The sequence below is a fragment of the Dermochelys coriacea genome, chromosome 7 (genome assembly GCF_009764565.3).
Source record: "Dermochelys coriacea isolate rDerCor1 chromosome 7, rDerCor1.pri.v4, whole genome shotgun sequence".
Lineage (NCBI taxonomy): Eukaryota > Metazoa > Chordata > Testudines > Dermochelyidae > Dermochelys > Dermochelys coriacea.
In genome coordinates this window covers 26,579,913-26,596,270 of record NC_050074.1, presented here as the reverse complement: position 1 = coordinate 26,596,270, position 16,358 = coordinate 26,579,913, and the positions used below count along the sequence as shown (strand labels likewise).

Below are 16,358 nucleotides of genomic sequence, written 5' to 3'. Positions count from 1 at the left end.
ACTTCTTGTCCTGTCTTCAGTACCTAAGTGTAGTACTTTGCAATTGTCCTTATTGAGTTTCATCTTGTTGATTTCTGATTGTTCATTCTCCAATTTGTCAAGGTCCTTTTGGATTATAATCCTGTCCTCCAAAACAATAGCAACTCCACCCCAGTTTAGTGTCACCCACACATTTTTAAGCACATTCTCCATTCTGTTAGCCAGTCCTTAATTAAAATATTGACTAGTACCGGACACAGGATGGACCCTGCAGGGCCCTACTAGATATGCCGTCCCAGTTTGAAAGCAAATAATTGATAACTACGCTGAGTTTTTCAACCAACCAGTTATGCACCCACCTTATAGTAATTTCATCTAGACCACATGTCCCTAATTTGCTTATGATACTTCTGTGACAAATTACATTTATCAAACCCATTTGACCACCTGTCCTGCACTCTGCCTACTGATCTGTATCTCACAGAACTAATTTTAGTGATATTCCAAACCTCTGACCGGCTTCAAATAATTCCCCCCCTCTTTATTTTTTTTAATCACAAGACATAACAATTTTCCCTCTTCAAAATTATCCTAATTTGAGGCCCAGAACAAATATTATTCAGTCCAGGATCAATGAGAGGTTTAAGATTTGATATCTTCCACATCATCAAGGTTACAAACTAAAATTGAATATCCAAGAATCTCAACTTGTTTTTTTTTTTTAAAAAATTTATAAAAGAAAAACAGAGGGCAGGGATCCAAATTCTGGTCTTGAACTCAGTCCCTTACTCCCTGGGCCTACAGGGACAATGTTCTCAGTTCCTGAGAATGCAAGTACATCTTGCATTGCTCAAGCATCCACATCTAGCCAATCTTCAATAGAGCCACATGCAGCCCATATGAACCCTTCAGTTCTAAAGATGGAGGAATCCTGGAGAAGGATATATTTGGTTTGCTTTTAATTTTGTTCTTATAATTAGCAACAGTCTCTGTTTTAAGAAGTGTATCATTTAGACATACTATACATACATTCATATTCTATATATCACAAAACATTGAGCGGGGACCTGTTGATAGGCTACAAATTGAAAGTGAATTTATTTTTATTTTTAAAAATATACATTAAAACATACTTGATTCCAGATACTAGTGGACCTTGTGTTTTCTTCTCTTTCTTCTTTCATTTTATATAGGGAGAGACTGTACATAGAACAGATACAGCGCTATGCTAGTAGCATTCCAAAATGCTTTCTCTAGTATTAAGGTAAGGCGAACTTCCCAAATAAAGTGAGATAGCTGAATCTGTGGAAAATTTGCTATTTTTTAAAAATTTGGGGGGGTAGGAGGGGGAATAATTTGAGTCATGATGGCATTTGTTCCACTTTTGGGGGGATAACAGGTTTCAGAGTAGCAGCCATGTTAGTCTGTATTCGCAAAAAAGAAAAGGAGTACTTGTGGCACCTTAGAGACTAACAAATTTATTTGAGCATAAGCTTTCGTGAGCTACAGCTCACTTCATTGGATGGTGCATCCGATGAAGTGAGCTGTAGCTCACGAAAGCTTATGCTCAAATAAATTTGTTAGTCTCTAAGGTGCCACAAAGTACTCCTTTCCCTTTTGGGGGAGTGTCTTTGGCTTCTTGGATTTTTGCATACACAAACCACAGGACACAAGAGCTCAAAGAATTTAGGTTCTCTAATTAAGTTTTTTTTCAAATCTTTAAAATGTGTAAAATAAAAAGTGAAAGAGTTTGAGCCACATTCTGTCACCCTTTCATTGAATAGTACTTTATTCCTTAAGCAGTCCCATTCATTTCAGTGACGTTACTCAATGTGAGTAAGGCTAAAAGAATCTGTCTTTTTTGAAAGTCAAAGAATTTTATCTGAATTTATTAAAGAGTTTTTTCCTTAACTTCACTAATTTTGTACACATTACATCATATGGTGTTCTCTATACTGAATGTAATAAGCTCAGATGGTGGGCCCAATCTCAAAACCTTCACTTATGTAAATAATCCTTACAGAAATAGTCTCACTGAAATCAATAGGACAAATCATGTCAGAAGGAACTAGTTCCATGAGTAAGGATTGCAGTCTTAGTCCCTATGTTTTATATCACATTAAGGGCAGTACACTGTAATAAATGAATACATATTCTTGCTGGTTTCTCACGAATTTTACAACATATTCTTTTGTTAGAAGTCCTACCTTTTTCTGAAGGACATTGATTTTTCTTTCCTTTACTTCTAACATGTCTTTCATATCTCGAATCTCTCCAGCCAAGGTTCCCTTCTCTTCTGTGAGGTCTTGCAGTTGTTTTGTTTTTTTATTAAGAAATGTTTCTTTTTCTTCCAGTCGTAATCTCAAGGCATCAACCTGTAGTCAATAAATGAAACAGAAAGACTTTAAGGAAAGAATGATAGTAAATAATAGTTAATGTTACATAAGCTTTTCCATTTTAACCTCCCATTTTCTGTTGCATCTGAAACCTTCAATTTTTGGGCTAAGATTTTCTTTACCCAGAATTGTTTTTGTTTTTTTTAAGAGAATGAAATAAATATATTCTCTCATTAAAACATTATCCTTTAGAGGTGTGGTGGTGTTTTGTTTAACAACTCTAAAACAGTAAAGGTTGGAGTACTAAGCTGAAATTTGACATTAAAACCGCCTTAATTAAATTGAGGTGCTTATGAATGATCTAGGAAAGTTCATTTTGATTTGATAAATGTATAGTCCATCAAAAATAGTACAGTGAACATGCAGTACATTTTACTTTGAATTTTCTTGCTGAAGTCATGAAGTACACAGCTAGCGAGGGTACCCAGCCTATGCAATACCTGAGTGAAATAGTGAAGGTGCCACTGAACAAAGAGGTTTCAACAGGAGCCTTTACCTTCTTCAAGGTACATCATCTTGTAAGGCTCTCAATAAATGAGGTATAAGAGTACTTCCTGTATTCACTGCAAATCTTGTAAGATAAAAATTGAACATATCTGAAGGAGAAAGGTCCTTTCCTCAAGTCCTTGTGAGGTGTATCTAATCAAGTTTTTCTATATTATGGATTTTCTTTTGTATTTCTTTGTAAAAAACAAAACAAAAACAAACTATGAAATTCCATCAAAATTATTAATAGAGAGAGTTAAATTTAAACCAATAAGCACCCCAAGAGTCAGGAAAATACATATTCAACTTTAACTGTGTCATTTTCTGCTTTTTGAATACACAACCATGCAACTTTGCTGTTCTTTTAACATAGGTTGTTGGTGGAATGTATTAGTAAGATAAAAAAACATATTGAAACAGTTGTCAGAATATTGTCAGCAGAGCACTTGTTGGTGATCTGGAAAGAATTGGTAGGTCATGTGATACTGGTTCCTACTTGTGTACAGCTGTTTCTACAGACAGCTAGATTTTTCATAGCAGTTAGGAGTCTGGATATTTGTAAAAGCATTGGAAAGAAGGGGGAAAGCAAGGCCACCTGTCTACATCAGGAATAAGAGAGGAAAAATGAAGCCATCTTCAGGGTCCACAGGCACAAATTGTATTGAAGCTGACAGGCATTATTCAGAATAATCAACAGGAAAGGAATGTCCAGTGGAGAAGGGAGCAAAGTAACCAGGCACCATAACCAGGGTAAGTATGGGAGGTAGGTAGGATGACCAGATGGCTAGGCAGCATGACCCAGGAAGTAGAGAACCATGCATTGGGCAGTACATATACTGTAGACTAGGACAAAACAGACAGGAAGTACATACAATTGTAAAGAGGGCCAGGGTGGCAGACAAGCCAATGCCAGGGGGAGAGAGGGGACAGAAAAGATGGAAAGAGGATGATTGAGGAGCAAAAAGACAGTGTGACTTTTTCAAAAAGGAGTAAATTATTATTGCGCTACACAGTTAAAATATGTTAATGCTTTTCTCATGTGACATTTCTATGTAAACAACTGCTCTACAGTAGTTGCTACAGGGATATTGCAGTTACAAGTGAATAGGAATTGGGCTATACCATTGTGAATGGGAGGGGAAGAGATCCATAGGACATTCTTTGTATGAGCGCACAGTCTGCAAACTTGACATAGTTACTATCCATACCATCAACAGTCAGGCTTTACTGTGTTTGAAATTTCCTTATGGGGCTATGACTTATGATCATCAAAGGCATTTGAAGTAAAACAGTCACAGCTTCTTTAAAATAATAATAATTGCCCAGATTCAGCAAAATCCTTAAGCATGTGATTAAGTTAATATATGTGAGAAATTCCATCCCAACCAAGCAAAGCACTTAAGCACATGCTTAAGTGCTTTAATGAATAAGGGCCATAGTAACTAATACTGGAAAATGTAACAATATAGGATTTAAATATGCTGCATTGTACATAGAACAAAAGAATTAAATGATCCAACGTTGAATAATTTAAGATTGAAAAGATCCAAGCTTGGAATGACTGTAGAGTATAAAGAAAAGGAGTACTTGTGGCACCTTAGAGACTAAAATTTATTTGAGCATAAGCTTTCATGAGCTACAGCTCACTTCATCGGATGCACTCAGCGGAAAATACAGTGGGGAGATTTATATACATAGAGAACATGAAACAATGGGTGTTACCATACACACTGTAAGGAGAGTGATCACTTAAGGTGAGCTATTACCTGCAGGAGGGCGGGGGGGCGTGGAGAGGTGACTTTTTGTAGTGATAATCAAGGTGGGCCATTTCCAGCAGCCGACAAGAATGTCCGAGGAACAGTGGGGGGTGGGGATAAAATAAGGGGAAATCCACCAATGTGATATATGCCATCATATGCCAGCATTGCCCCTCTGCCATGTACATTGGTCAAACTGGACAGTCTCCGCATAAAAGAATAAATGGAGACAAATCAGATGTCAAGAATTATAACATTCAAAAACCAGTTGGAGAACACTTCAATCTCTTTGGTCACTCGATTACAGACCTAAAAGTGGCAATTCTTCAACAAAAAAACTTCAAAAACAGACTACAATGAGAGACTGCTGAATTGGAATTAAGTTGCAAACTGGATACAATTAATTTAGGCTTGAATAGAGACTGGGAGTGGATGGGTCATTACACAAAGTAAAACTATTTCCCCTTGTTTATTCCCCCCCCCACCACACACACACACATACACTATTCCTCACACGTTCTTGTCAGCTGCTGGAAATGGCCCACCTTGATTATCACTACAAAAGGTTTCCCCTCCCCTTCGCCCCCCCCCCCCCCCGCTCTCCTGCTGGTAATAACTCACCTTAAGTAATCACTCTCCTTACAGTGTGTATGGTAACACCCATTGTTTCATGTTCTCTATGTATATAAATCTCCCCACTGTATTTTCCACTGAATGCATCAGATGAAGTGAGCTGTAGCTCACGAAAGCTTATGCTCAAATAAATTTGTTAGTCTCTAAGGTGCCACAAGTACTCCTTTTCTTTTTGTGGATACAAACTAACACGGCTGCTACTCTGAAATCTGTAGAGTATAAGAATCCAAAATACACTGTGTAAGCTGTGCTGAGCTTGACATTCAGTAACATTCATGTATAAGTTTTCCATTTCTGCAAAAATAGAAAGAGCAAAAGCAACTTCTCTCCGCTGGAAAATGCAGTAAAAGATGGTGCTTAAGTAGCATAGACAGTGTGGTAAATAAAGCAGAACTGGAAAAGAGAAATAACAGAAAATAAACTGAATTGGAAAGTATACCCATTAAATACATCTCAATTTTTTCTCTACCCTAAGCATTACTGTTACGGAAAGGGCAATTATTGCACTGAAGCAAAAACCAAAGATTGGAGAGGGAGATAAGCCCAGGTGTTTAACTTTTTTTCTTTATTAATCATACTGTTAAAATGAAACACACAAAAAAACAATTAAATCCTCATCAAAGCCCTAACTCAGCAAAGCACTTTAATACACACTTAACTGTAACCATTATTACTGAAATGGGAGTTACAATTCACGCTTGGTTCCTTGAATGATCACTTGAAACACATCTCCCTCTATATGCATACTGCTGCACTGAAATGTAACTAGCTATGCTGCAATGAGAAGAAACCAAGCAGCATAGATGTGGAGGGGAAGTTTGGGCCGGGAGAGTAGAGTAAAGGCATTATGAATTTATGACAAACTATTTTCTTCCCTACTCTGTTGTTTTTAGTTCAAAATAGCTAAAACAGTTTTTTTTGTAGTCTTCTTGTGATTAAGTTTAATTTTAAAAAAATACACGTATTCGATCATGAAATAGACAGCTCAAAGAAAAATCTATAGCCACAAAATATTGAGAGACTAGCTGAACGTAAAATTTGATCATCTAACGTAAATCCATTCAAAAGTTCCTCTTCAGAAATTCCTCCTTTTTAAATGCCACTGGAGATCAATAAAACCAAACCACAGAGCTAAGCTTTATGGATTCAATTCTACATTCCTTGCACACCCCAAACTCCCATCAAAGTCAAGCATGGGTTACAGAAATAAAAACAATTTACTCTTAACTGAAGTATTTCTGTTTGTTTTTCCAGAAGAGCGGCTACTAGGCCCAAATTTTTAGCTGGGGCCCTCCTGGAATGGGAAAGGAGATGCCAAAAATGGTATTACATGCCTACTTTCAGGGTCTGCTTTTTGTCCTCTGGAGCGGGAAGACAGACTCTGTCTACAGTCTGGAAAGCATGCAGAGGCGATTTTGGGGTGGAGAGAGCCTACAGGTAGTCCACCAATACACTGACTTTATCACTACTTGGAAGTTAGAGAATTCAGATTAAAGCACCATGATACAAAGAATAAAGCCAATGGCACACGCAATACTCCTTGAATGAAGGTAAAAAAATTGAATACTTTTTTCTGTCTATGGCTGATCCCTGAAATCACCCAGTGTCTGTGTTCAATGGATCTCACCAGGCTAAGTTAAGCAGTAAGTTCCACTCAGAGAAGGCATTATTATATGTTTATAGTACATGGCAGTGTAGTCCTAGAACACTTCTCCCTCCAGCAGAGAGAAATTTTAGATTTACAAATCCAAAATTTCAAATATAAAATCTGTAACACCAGAAAGTGGTGGATTTGGAGTTAAATCAACATTTTACTGAAATATGAGAAATTTAATTCACAATAAAAAAGCTAGCACTAAGTAACAATGAAAAATGTTATTTTGGCATTTTTAAGCAGTGCAATAAGCCTAGTCAGAAAGGGTCATGTATATTAATCAATCAACCTTTATTTCTAGTGGTTAAACTGCACATTGTTAGAGTACAAAATAATCTGCAAAGAAATCTGATTTATTTTGATTTATATTGTGAGTTTTGTAATGCTAAATTTGTTCTGAACAAAAGTCTTTACAAAGCCATTTTTAAAATTCAGTTTGGGACCAATTTAGATGATCTATTGAATCTCAGGATGCGTGTTCTTCCTGCTCTTAAAATGGCTCATTGCTTTTCTATACACTGCGAAAAAGATTTACACTATAGTTTATTGGATTTTTTTCTCTTTTCTTTTTTATGAAGATTTTGAATAAGAACAACATAACAGTAATAGGTCTTACAGTCCACAAGCATAAAATGCAAGCCTCAAAGTGACATTTAAAAACAAAACAAAAAAACCCAGGAGACCTGCTTTGTTGCCCTGAGCAAATCTATTGTGCCTTTAAGGCACTAGCCTGCGACTGAGTGGATGGGAGGCATCACTGCAGCAGGAGCTCTAAAAGCATTGGAGGTGCTGAGCATCAGCAGTTTCACACAAAGTCAACAGGAGCCAATGCTGCTCAGCACCTCTGAAAGTCAGAATTGGTACCTCTCAGAGTTCCTACTTGTGCAGTGGAAATATGGCTGCTTCAAGGGGTGCAGCACACACTTCCGTCTGCAGACAGCCTGCTCTCTTGGCTAGATTTAAAGGGGATAGGCCCATGGCCTCCTTCCTTCCATCTCTCATTTAGTGGTTAACTGCTAGGCCAGTCCAATTACATTTAGATTAGCACATGTACTATGACACTGCAAATTGCCCTTCCGCACATGATATAGAAAGAAGAAAAGGAGTACTTGTGGCACCTTAGAGACTAACAAATTTATTTGAGCATAAGCTTTCGTGAGCTACAGCTCACTTCATCGGATGCATTTGGTGGAAAATACAGTGGGGAGATTTATATACACACACAGAGAACATGAAACAATGGGTTTTACCATACACTCTGTAAGGAGAGTGATCACTTAAGATGAGCCATCACCAGCAGCAGGGGGGGGAATAATGAAAACCTTTCATGGTGATGAGCAAGGTAGGCCATTTCCAGCAGTTAACAAGAACGTCTGAGGAACAGTATGGGCGGGAGGAGAGAAATAACAATATCCATTTGCTGAAGTGAAGAAACAGATTGACAGAGCCAGAAGAGTACCAAGAAGACACCTACTACAGGACAGGTCCAACAAAGAAAATAACAGAACGCCGCTAGCCTTCACCTTCAGCCCCCAACTGAAACCTCTCCAACACATCATGAAGGATCTACAACCTAAAGGACGACCCATCGCTCTCACAGATTTTGGGAGACAGGCCAGTCCTTGCTTACAGACAGCCCCCCAACCTGAAGCAAATACTCACCAGCAACCACACACCACACAACAGAACCACTAACCCAGGAACCTATCCTTCTGAGCTGTAGCTCACGAAAGCTTATGCTCAAATAAATTTGTTAGTCTCTAAGGTGCCACAAGTACTCCTTTTCTTTTTGCGAATACAGACTAACACAGTTGCTACTCTGAAACATGATATAGAAGGAACACTTTATGGCTTTCTACACTATTAAGGTAAAACCCAAACCTCCAAAAATATTATTTTTCTTATTAAAAACTGTAATGGCTAAATTCTTGCTCAAGTCCATCATTATATTTGCACCTTATCACAGTGATGTGTTCTGTTCAGGCCCATAGGCGTTTTGTACACTGCAAAGTGAGCAGATCATGGTTCCCCATGTAAAGGCTCTTTCATTGAGATTAATCACACTCTTCCATAAGAGGCAGGATCAGGCCCAAGGCAGGAACAGATTTAAACAAACTTGTGCCTAGATTCCCAGCTGTTGGAATCAGGTAATTATGACAATATTTCAAGCTTTCACTTTGGAAAAAAAAAGTTTCTATCTCTAATGGTTGCAAATAAAAGCTTGAAAACATGATCCAAGAATAACAGATGCAGTGACATCTGCCTGCCAACATCCTGTTCAATGTTCCCTGTTCTTCTTTGTGCAGAAACTGTGTGTTTTATTACCAGTTTTTAATCAATACAGCTCCAAATGTACGCTAGGCACTTTACATACAAGCACGTATGAGAGCTCAGATTAAAACCTGCAGGTGACAGAAAATCCACTGCAGATCAAAAGCAGAATATTAGACAAAGTACACAATTTACATGCCATCTATAACATCCTCTTTCCCTTCTGGCAGCTAAAAGAAAATGGTTAGGGGATGTGTGCTGGAACTTAACACATACATTCTCGCTCTCTCCACTCCTGTTCTCCAGGGGAGGAGGTGCAGTTCAAGTTAGTGGCTGCTCCTTCTTCCAAAGGCTGGCAGGGGGGGAAAAATAACATTCTGTCAGGTGTTCTACCACACCTCTAGGACTTTTTCACTTACTCTCCCAGTGGTGAGTAGTCCTATGCCTAATGCTCTGCTGTCTGCCTATATCCAAAGGGTCAGTAGGTGATCCTCACTGTATCACACAGAGGCAGCAGCAGTCAGTCCCTGTGATCAGTGCTCTGCGCGATCCTATTCAGAAGGGCAGTCAGTTGGGAAGAGTGAGTTGGCACACATACTGTCTAGGGCCTTGTGAATATGGATTTATTTTCCATTCACAGGCATACATATGGCATTTGCAGGAAAATTGGTCATGCTGATCAGTCATTTCCCCTGCTTTTAAATTTTTCTCTCAGCCTTTAATAATCATGAGCCAAAATGTTTGCATTTCTCAGAAACTATCTCAGCTGAACTGCATTCAACCTTTTAGAGTATATCATCAGCTTGGTACTAAGCAAGAATGACATTTCATAAGTCAAATCTGAACCTCCAAATAGTGTGAAACCAAAAGCTGTTAAATCATCTTCATGCTCTGTAGAAGCTAAGGAGCAAAAGAGTGTATTGTATACATCCAGGTAGGTTTTCCGAGATTACAAATTATCTTTATCTTCCCTATAAATGGTATCACAAAATCATGGGAGAGAGGAAAAGAACAAAAACAAAAAAAAACTTACTGCAGCATGCTATGAAAAACTGTCTGCCTCTTCCTCTTCAGCCTAACTGCATTTTAAATATGGTAAAAAAATAACTGGAACATATCTCATATTACAGTATCAGATGCATGTGCGCGTATATATAAGCAATTTTTGTACACAAGAACCTTCTCTTTGTTTTTTCACTCAGAGTCCCTCTTCACTCCCCCATCCCCTTCAAACTTTGGCAGTTCACTTACTAATAAAACTTGGCAATTTCGAGAACATTATCTCTTCCCAGAAAAAGAGAGCAAAATCAGATGAGATACCTCATACACAAAGCCTTTCAAAGACCACTGTACAAATAGACTGCTTTTTATTTTTTGTCTAGCTTATTTTTCTCCTATTTCATTAAATACATGAATATAATTTATAAATTTCTTACATTCAAACCTGTCATTTGGTCCGGCAATATGCACACTTTTATAACATTTCAATTCTAGGGTATACTTTTAAAAAAAAAAAAAAAAAAAGGAAAAGTTCATATAAATAGCAAAAAAATGTCACATTAAAAGTGAAACTTTATTAGTCTTCATGCCAACAGCCTCTACTCATGTCCAGTTCCACTAGTGATGTCTATTTTTGGAAGAACCTCATTGTTAAATGTTTAACTTGTATGCCATATTATATATATATCATTTATGAAACTGCTTTAAAGGTTGTGGAGTTCTGCTCGGAAATAAAATGTACAGAAGCAATGCTGTGTTTCATTGGTAAGAATTACTTATTTTAACACCACAATTAAAAAATATTTGCTAAGACAGAGGTTTGGCTGTATTTTTTCTTTTTAATGTGTTAACTATACACTCCTGACTTTTCAAGTCCAATGCTATGGACTAGATCATGAGATAATGATATCTACAGAATAAAAGGCAGTGAGAGTCTCCCTCTCAGTCCATCCATTACTCTAGCGAGCAAGGGAGACTAAACTCAGCTGGGTCTCTATTTGGCACAGAATATCATCACTTATCACTAAGTTTGCCAACACTGTATTTAAAAAATAAGGGACTGTTTTCTTAGCACCCCATCTCATCCCTTCTCCTGATATTATTAATTATTATTAATAAATTATAAAAGAATAATAAATAGTAAATAATACATTCACCAGGAATATTTCTTGCTTCTTTTTGCAGCACTCAGTAACTCCCAATCTTGTTGTACAGAGATGAAAAATTATGGGATGTCCCTTGTAGTAAGGAACTATTGGCAACCCTACTTAGCACATAGGGGGACAGAGCCACGGTTCTGTCCATTCTTCCCCTTATGTCCCCTCCTGTGCAAGCTCTGCAGATCCTGCTCCACTTCTGTGCTGCCACTCATTACATGGGTAGTTGGTGCAGCAGCCTTAAGGGGTGCCACATCTGATAAACTAAGAAACGCCCCCCCCCATCAGAAATTTGTGTGTGCCAATCCGCTTGTAAACACACAGACCTGAGTTGTACATGCACAAAAGGTGTTTTTCATGCTCTTTTAAAATTCTGTCCTATATTTTAAATGAAATTTAACTATAAAATAAAAATTGAATTCCCACCATATTTGGCCTGTCATATTTTTAAAGATTGAAATGTTACAAAACAGAATGTATCAAATACAAACTTAAATTATGGACTTGAATGCACATCCACTTCTCAAAAGAAAAGGCAGGAACACAATACACCCATTTAAAAGAAGAATTTTTCCCTACTGCAAAATTGCAGATACTTGAATCCTGTGCAATTGAATATTATACTTTTACTATATGGAACCATGTGAAAATGTAGAATGGATACATTTATTACTACTCAGGCAGCTTTCAGATGCTGAATTCTTGACAGGTTGGTGAGATGGTTAATCATTTCCCAGGTAGATCATCTCAGAAAAAAACAGGTTCTTAAAATGTTTTAAAGTGAAGATTTCCTCTTAACTAAAAAATTATGCACTATGCCTGCTAAAATGGCTCCATTCTGCACAGCAGTTCCCTAATCCATGTTACCCAGGACATGATCCTTGTGACAGGTAAACACCAGAGATTTGTATAACAATGTATCATATACTGTTTTATAATATATGGCTCCAGTCCCATAACTTCCTGCATGTGACTGGACTCCTATCCCTATATAGACACCGCCCCCACCCCCACCCCCACCCACACACTGACTTCCATAAGGTTCTACAGGAGTACAGCAATCTGCCACACACAGGAAGATGCAGGATCAAGATCTGTTGTCAACACTTGAATTTTATCATTTTAAAAAAAAATCTACATTCAGTACCCATATTTGCATTACACTTTTAACTTATTTACAAGAAGTTAAAAATTCTTCCTACTGAAATATTTTGATATGCTTTATAGGATTCATCAGCACTCCCTTAATTGTCATAGCATATCTAGGTATTTTTGGAAGTGTGTATCACAACAGATTCCTCCTAATTTAAGTGATACAGCTCTTTTGCTATATACCAGCATCCCTGAAGTATGAAAATCAGAAGCACTCATTTTACTTTTCTAGTGTTACGTTTAAAATCTGTAGTTGCAGACCTCGCTGAATTTTTAATTCAGAAATTCTTTTTAATCTTAAAGACTTGTTTATTGATTAGAGATGTAATCTGATTTAGTATCCTCCTTTTAATACTTAAACAATAAATACTTAAGGAATATTGGCAGAAGGGGGAGAGATGTATGGCAGTTAACTCAGTTTTCGCCTAGGGAGGGAAGGCAGCCTGAGATCTAGGCTAGAACACAGTTTGTAAACACATAGCCAAACTGTCCCCTGCATGTATATAGAAAAGGAAACTCTACAAAGTTCTCTTCATGGGAATCCCACCAGATGAATTCCATCCTGTAGGGCAAGGGAGGGGAAATCCCCTTTCAGTGTAATAGGCAGGATGTATTAACTTGTCCAGTGATTTCCTGCTTGTTTCTCAGTGGGGCAATGGTTCCACACTGCATGAATGACTCCCATTCTGCCACTGCAGACTTTAGCTAGATCCCTCCTCTGGTGAAGGTCCCCAACTTGGCAGCAGATTCTTCATGCTGAAGAGGAGGCTGACCCTCCTTTCATTCTCCTCTAGGCCAAAATTTGCTTGGTTATCATGCCCTACCCATGGAAGTAATGTTGGGTGGCCAAATAGTATTAGAAATTGGCTTAGATGGAAGAGAGTTTAAATTGAGTATAAAAATCATTCCTTCAGTCAGTTTGAAACACAGTGTAGATTGGACCTTACATCATCTGCAGCAGGGAATTCTGATCATATGTGGATTAACAATGCAGCCAACTATATAAAAGAAGCTATTTTATTAATATTTACATTTTTGGCTACTTCTAGCACTAAAATTAGGTGGTTTTAAGTGACTTGTCCAAAGTTCAGAATTTAATGTTCATTTCAGTTCCAGCAAATTTCAGAAAACACATGAGAATTGTAACTCATGTGTTAATACTTAAACTTTTTGTTAATAAAACTTCCAACACTAACCTTACCTCATTGAACTTACCTCACTGATTTTTATGCTCACTATAAAACTATAGCTGTCATAATATTTTTTGAATTACTGCAAAAGGAAGTAAGTCATTCCAAAGTCAATGTTATTTTGCAACATAATGATAGTTGTAAATTCAAAATACTTAAAACCAATTTACAAAACTATCAATCTCGGTAACTTAACTTTTGAAAATCCTGTCTCCAATAACCTTCCGATTTTATTTTTAAACAAATAGAAATTAAATTCAACACACCACAATGCTCTTCCATAAAGTTGTGTCAATACACTGAACCGCTTCATGCCAAAATAGTGCATAATTTACTAATAATGTAAAAGGTACCAATGGATAGCAACAACATTTATATATAACAAGTACCAAGAAAAAATGGTATCACTGCTGCTTTTTCAGATTATTTTACTATAAATAGTTGAGGTCAATGATTATAAATAGTTGGGATTCCAATCTTTTACTGAAAACTTATTAGGTTGCTAATTTAGTCACAACAGCAAAATGCACCTAAACAAAGGACTTGGAAATATATAAAATCTCTATTCTATAAAGGCAATGGGCCTGTGTACTGGTTCAGGGGGTAAGCTGTATCTTTGACTTCTCATTCTCTCCATGAGCACCTCTTTCAAATGACTGGCCTACACTTCCTCAGAATTGAACATGATCCTGCTTTGAGACTGGATTACTATACTACAGGACCCCCCAGTTTATCAACTGTGTTTTCCTTAGCAGATCCAACTGTTTGGCCCCTGCTATAGAGAGCTCTCTCCGGGAGCTGTGACCAGTTGATAAATGCAGTGACAAAAACAGCTTGTTCGAGCCAAAGTATTACTTGTTTATCCAGAGTAAATAACCAACAAAGTAAAAGTGTTAAATAACAAGAGCTTAAAGGCATACGGTCTTACCTAAGCTTCTTATTTCCCTCAAGCAGTTTGAAAGGCCCAACTTAGTCTTGATACAGCCTGCTTCTTTGCAGACCCTCAGGGGTCTCCCAGTCTCCTCAAAGGTTCAGCTTTTAATCACTTTCAAACTCTTTATTTCACAATTCCCACCTGAATCCCCTTGAGGACACAAGCCGGGACCTTCTTCCGCTTTGGGAAGCCAGACTCTAGATTCCATATTAGTGGAAGTAAACTTCAAAGGAATTAACATTTACATTTTCTGAGTAGCAGCAAATGGGGATCCTATGGCCCTGATGAACTCCCACTCCTGAATGCTCCCCAGGCTGCTGTACCGGGCCCAAACCTTGGGTTCCACATGCTCTGGACTTGCTGAGGCTGGGCACAATTTAAGCCATGTCTCTCTGGCTCTTAGCCTCTAGGCATAGGTTTCAGGTGCAGACCTCATGTCTGACACCTCTTTTGGCAATGGGGACCCCACAGTTCAATAACCTAGACCCTGAAATTAGTGTCAGCTCTCCCAAGCCTCTCTAGTAGCTGTTGAATGCTCCCAGTATTCCACCAAACTTGTGGACGCTCTGGCTTACTATTTTCCTCTTTGGGAGTTACATGACAGTGTAAGAAAGCAACATGCTCACTGCAAAGGAATTTCTAAATACACACATACTTTACTCTCAGAGAAAGCACAAGAGATATACAGATCTATAGAAAAATAAACACCTGTACACAAGACCCTGCCTCAGCTTCCTCACCCCTCCATGTCCTTTGCATCTTAGCGAGTGTTTTCCAGGAAGTTCAGGATTCTTCTGCACCCCATCTCCTCCAGCCCAGTCGTCTTCTGGTCTTTCTCTGCTCAAGCACACACAGAAGCCCTCCTGTTTATAAGCACAGTTTTGGTCATGAGTTCCAGTAGGGGACCTCATGTCCCAGCCATGCTGTACTCCTTTGTTTCATAGGAGGTAGTGGGGAAGAGTCATTAGCAAATAAATAGCCTTTCCAGGGAGTCTCCATTGTCCTGCTAGGGCATGTTTATTCAATTGTCCAAATGTACTCACACAAAGTCTACTGTATGTACATATCCGGGGATCTGCACAAGGACATAACTATGTGCATGAGAGTTTGCTTGCATGCAAGTCAGTTGTACACACTTCGGAAAATCTGTGCTTCAGTTCACTCATCTTTAAAATAGAAATATTACTCATCTTGTGTGAGGCTTAATTCATTAATTTTTGTGAAGACTGTATAGGCAGTCTTCACCATGTGTCTAAGTAAATATGAAACTGACACACTGATGTGGGGAGTCACTACATGAGTGCAACATACGAAATCATCAAGTTAAATATATTTCTCTCTCTAAGAACAACACGAGTTACTCCAAAGAGAAATCCTTGAGTCAGAACTCCTGCTTGATTCCCCATAGAATTCATTTGAACAAGGAACAAAATATCTATAGAAAAATATGTCTTCAGTGTATATACAATTGCATATTAACAAGAGAAATGGGGAACAGTAATTAAATGCCAAGAGACTATTTTCATATAATGTAATGTTACATAATTAATTTTGCAAATGTTAATTTAAAAACTTTTAAAAGAATATGAATTAATAGCTGTTAATCAGTGCCCTTTAGAACTGTATCTTCAGTCAATATTTCTCTGATTGACAGTATGTAATTTTACATTGCAAACTAGGCAATGATTGTAAATGTGGTATGCAGTGAGATACTTTCTCTAAAAGGTGTAATATAAGAAGCTGGTTTGTC

General features: G+C 37.8%; 1 protein-coding gene across 1 annotated transcript in view; it reads right to left on the bottom strand.

Moving 5' to 3' along the window:
* Positions 1-16,358, bottom strand: part of ERC2 (ELKS/RAB6-interacting/CAST family member 2) — an 858,283-nt gene that overhangs the window by 511,263 nt on the left and 330,662 nt on the right. The window contains 1 exon segment of the mRNA XM_038411791.2: positions 2,187-2,354. Within this exon segment, the coding sequence (XP_038267719.1) occupies positions 2,187-2,354 (168 nt within the window).